This window comes from Manihot esculenta, chromosome 10 (genome assembly GCF_001659605.2).
Source record: "Manihot esculenta cultivar AM560-2 chromosome 10, M.esculenta_v8, whole genome shotgun sequence".
Taxonomy (NCBI): Eukaryota; Viridiplantae; Streptophyta; class Magnoliopsida; order Malpighiales; family Euphorbiaceae; genus Manihot; species Manihot esculenta.
The window spans coordinates 31,778,033-31,782,810 of NC_035170.2; the positions used below are offsets into that span (position 1 = coordinate 31,778,033).

Sequence of the window (4,778 nt, forward strand, 5' to 3'; positions counted from 1 at the left end):
AGATCTATATGACAGAAACAGATAGTATTGCAGTAGGGTGACGGTTATGCTCACTAGTAGGATGACAGTTATGCTCACTAAAGAATAAAAAATAAAAATAAAAATAAAAAGAGAGAAACCTAACCCTCCATACTAAATTTACACACACTCTGTAACCCAACCCTCAACCCTAGATCTCAGAATATCAGGATGGACATTGGAACTTTGAACATTTCCATGAAACCTTGGAACCTGCTCCAATTTTTGTTGCGCAATCTCGTGTTACCTTATTGTGTATCACGTTCTTTAGCAAGAACTCTGCCCTTTTATATTTAACCTTTCGCCAGCCTTCACATTGAAGGCATTAATATATAGAAAATAACTAAAATATTCTGTTCTTAATTACTTCTTTTAATTTCGAACTTTATGCGATGTCAGACTTGAAACTTGAAACGTATAACGGATAAAAGTTTGAGTTACAAACAACTACACTTGATAGAAAATAGAGTTGCAATTGAAATTTCAAGTTCCCTTGAACTAAAGCTTCAAAGTTCCTCATCCTATGCTGTGTGATTCACAGAACCAAGAAAGTCTTTGAACCAATTTGCTGATTTTTTTGGATACCTTTTCAATCCATCCTTGTAGTCTATAAATACCAAACCAAATCGAACTGTATAACCAGAACCCCATTCAAAATTGTCCAATAATGACCATGCAAAGAATCCCTTAACATTGACGCCAATTGCCATTGCATTTCTAAGGTAAGACAAATGATCATGGTAGTAATCTACCCTGAGGTTATCCTCTAGAGAAACCGAACCAGTATTCAACTCACTAACTCCATTCTCAGTTATGTAGATGACAGGATCATCAAACTTGTACTTGGTATAGAGCAGAAGATCTTCAATCCCTCTTGGGTAAACATAAAGCCAACTTGACCCACTCTTTTTGCCTATTGGAACCCCATTTCTATAGGATGAAACATTGACACAAGAGTCTGTCGTGTAGCTCAAGCTGTTGGTTTTGCAAGGAACATCAGTTGCATAATTTGCAGTGTAGTAGTTTACTCCAATGAAATCAAAAGCTCCTTTAACCAATGAAGCTTCCTTTTCAGAGAATGTTGGCAATCGTTTTCCCACAAGCTTAACCATATCAATAGGGTATGAACCGGACTTTAGTGGTTCCATAAACCTTCAAGAAAGAGAAGGGGGGGAAAATAGGAAGTAAAAAGCCATATAAATTACTAGTTCAATAAATAAAACTGCTAATGGATATAAAATGTACACTTACCAATCATATTGAAAAGCAATGGCTCTAGATGCTGCTTTATGGTCATTACTTGACTCGGTTAAGGGCACAAACCATCCGGCATTCAGGGTAATCCCAATTTGGCCTTTTTGAGACTTCTAGAAATGGGGAAAAAATTCTTATTCAAAACCTCATTTATATTATTATCTAGTGAGTTTAAGTACACGAGGAATGCGAATATACAGTCTAAACCATGACTTGATGCACATCCCACATTCTTTTTTTGTCCCCCTTTTTTGATAAGAAATGGAGAAACTTCATAACTAAGCAATGATACAAATTGCACAATTGCGTCACCTTCAATTGTGGCAGCAGGATCTCAATCCTTTATTCCATTGAGCTCCATTTATTAAGTATTCTCCTATATGTCAATTACTTGGACACTGTCTTTTGATTTATTTATTTATAAATTTTTTATTGTAAAGCTATATATATAAATTTACCTGGAACTTTTTCCTGTAGACTTCAACTGCAGCAGCATGAGCAAGAAGCTGGTAGTGGCCAACTGTGTATGGGTCAGTACTGGAATCACCTCTGTTGCAGTTTGTAGAGGAGGACTTTGAACATATTCCAACTACATATACACCACCAGCATAGGATAGTGGCTCATTTAACGTAATCCAGTGCTTTACCCTATCTCCAAATTTGCTAAAGCATAATTCTGCGTAGTCTCTAAAGTCTTTGCTGTGCAGAAATAATCAAATAACTTGATTAAATATTGAAGATATGTATACATAATTGAGAAACTGCAAAAAAAAAATTTATTTTGACTTTGTTAAGACTCGATATCAAGACCTTACAAAGACTGCAAATAAACTTTGACATTGTCATTAGTACTTACACAATTTTGGGGCTTAAAAAACTACCATATTCATCTTCAAGGGCTTGTGGAACATCCCAGTGGAATAGAGTCACAAAAGGTTTGATTCCTGTAATTAAGGCATAAATATGTATGAACAAATAGGTGTCTTTAGCAGAAGGAGAGAAAATATAGGGAGGTTGGTTTTGGATTAATTAATACCATTTGACAAGAGTTCATTGATGAGATTGTTGTAGTAATCAATACCCTTTTGATTTATTCCTCCACTAACATGACCAACTAAAAAATAAATTATTATAATAATTATGTCATATAGAGCTACACTTGAGAATAACATTTGCGAGTCTCTGTAATTACCAAAAAAAAAAAAACTATAAATGCAGCATAAACTTACAAGGCAAAATTCTAGGCCAGGAGATAGAAAATCTATAAGCATCAAAACCTAATCCTTTCATTAGAGCCACATCTTCCTGATCAATCCATCAAATAGATAAATCTATAATTCATTAAGATAAAATAAAGAAAGTGTTTCAGTTCACATATACAATTTGCATGGAGAGAATATTATACCTTGTACCTATGATATGAGTCGTCCGCAATCTTTCCACTACTGTGGTCCTCGATCTTGTCTGCACCACACCCAAGTTCTTCACAAAATGAAGTCTATCTTTTTTTTTAAAATAAGCAAAATGATTAATTTATTAAAAAAATCCATGGAAGCAAAACAGGGAACAAGCCAAACCAAGAAAAACAGAAAATTGAAGCCCAAAAGCAGATGCAATATGAGCCCCTGGAATGCACAGTTATAAAAGCTAAAGGAGCAATACATTTTAGGACAAAACAAACAAAATAACAGAAAAAACCAGATGAAATAGACTACAAGCAAACCAAATCAAAACCTAAAATGAGTTTATCACAACTGATAAGGATACTGCACGGCTAGAGAAGCTGAGCAATTAGCAAAATATGAAACATATGACTAGAAATTCAATTCTGTGGCAATTATTAAAAGATAAACAACTCATATGAACCAAGCACAGCAGTAGAAAAGGAGACTGAAAATGCAAATTCCAAAACAACCAACCCAAGGAATTACCAGCATACAGTAGAGCAGCAAAATAGGAATCAAACCCAAGTAGAACTGGAAACCTTAGATACTGCTGGGTAAGGCATTTCCCCAAACACTTTAAGCTCATCAACAAGTATACAGTGATGCATCATCTTGAGATAGGCCCTTAGGTGGGGCTATCTCAATCTTTGAGTTTTTGTTAACATTAATTTTCTTCCATTTTTTTACATCAGAAATGTCGGCATTAGTTTATGTTAGTCACTGAAGTAGGTGAGAACAGCCTTGCTTGTGACAAACAAAAACTTGAACCATAATTAAACCAGATCAATACAATATTCAATAATACTTACAAATAAGATTGCTTATCAAAAAAAGAAAATTATAGAAAAGATCAAGAGAGAAAGAGACCTGGATGTCTCTGAGTGAAGGTATCCCATATGCTAGGTCCTTTACCATCTTCAGATGCAGCACCTTCATACTGTGAATCATACACATATAGATTTTCTTAGTATTTAAACTCCCATTAATTAAAATTGCTCTAAAAACCATTAAAAAAACATGAACCAAGTAAACGGAAAACGTTAGGACCATGTTCGGAGGAACTTCTCGGAGATTTTTTTGTTTGAGAGGAAGTAAGACTTTTTAAGGTTTCAAAATTTTAAAAAAATTGACCAATTTTTGAAGCATTATCTTCCATTATCTCACTTTAACTTAGCTTTGTAAAACCTCCACCCACTCCCTCCAAATACATTACGGTATGCGCAGAAGTTCAATCCCTACTCTTCAATTTACGAATTATAAAAAATTACGAAAAAAAAAAACGAGAGGAAAGAACCTGATAGGCTGACGATGCAGTCCCAAACACAAAATCTGCCGGAAAACTGGTTCGCTTAAGAGAAGAAGCACCCTTAGTGTTGGTGGCCGGCGTACCTTGATGACTGTGAGCCACTGAGCAAGCAAGCAAGAAACTGAAAATTAGATAATGGAGACCGGTAGTTTTCATGGTCAATGGCTTTTGAACACCGAGCATCCTAGAAGAGAGAAGCTTCTTGTTTTAACTGCTACTAATAGCAGCTACAAGAGTAGCTGAGTAGCTGCTTGGCTCCATAAAAGTGCAATTTTGGGACCAAACATCTACGTGAAATCACGTGTTTGGTGGCCTTGGCCTGGTGTCACGTGACCTAGTAACTTGCTATTTTAGATAAACTTTCTGCCTTGTCTTTTCAAAAATTCTTAATTGATTAATTTCTATATTGTCTTAGATAAAACTGTCTCGTTTAAGAGAAGAAACATCAGTGGAGTTGATCGCCGGCCGGCGTACTAGGTTAGCTCCTAACCAACTTGTTTATAAAAAAAATTATGGATTTATAAATAGTTAATAAATATTTTAAATAAATTGAATTAATTATTTTAAATCAAATAAAAAAATAAATTAAACAGTTAAGATTAGAATTCTAGAATTATAATTGAGTAATTTTTAATATTTACATTGTTTGTCATATAAGTAACAGAAAACATATAATTACTTGTAAAATAGAAGGAAAGAAGAGAAGGAGACAAGAGAAGATTAGGTTAGAAAATGCATTACAGAAAGCTAATAAC

General features: G+C 34.5%; 1 protein-coding gene across 3 annotated transcripts; it reads right to left on the minus strand.

The window, feature by feature from the left end:
• Positions 1 to 358: 358 nt before the first annotated feature.
• On the minus strand, positions 359 to 4,259 carry LOC110625146 (beta-glucosidase 13). Of its 3 annotated transcripts, none has more exons than XM_021770694.2 (9): positions 4,012 to 4,259; positions 3,585 to 3,654; positions 2,678 to 2,736; positions 2,502 to 2,577; positions 2,309 to 2,386; positions 2,129 to 2,216; positions 1,731 to 1,971; positions 1,270 to 1,382; positions 359 to 1,170 (listed from the first exon to the last, which is right to left on the minus strand). In XM_021770694.2, exons 1-9 carry the CDS (start codon positions 4,204 to 4,206, stop codon positions 540 to 542), a joined length of 1,551 nt encoding a protein of 516 aa, XP_021626386.2. In that variant the 5' UTR covers positions 4,207 to 4,259; the 3' UTR covers positions 359 to 539. The 3 variants fall into 3 exon arrangements, with proteins under 3 accessions (XP_021626386.2, XP_021626385.2, XP_043816956.1); XM_021770693.2 differs by having other exon boundaries at positions 1,270 to 1,385; XM_043961021.1 differs by lacking the exon at positions 4,012 to 4,259 and having other exon boundaries at positions 1,270 to 1,385; positions 2,678 to 2,774.
• Between the last annotated feature and the right edge of the window lie 519 nt (positions 4,260 to 4,778).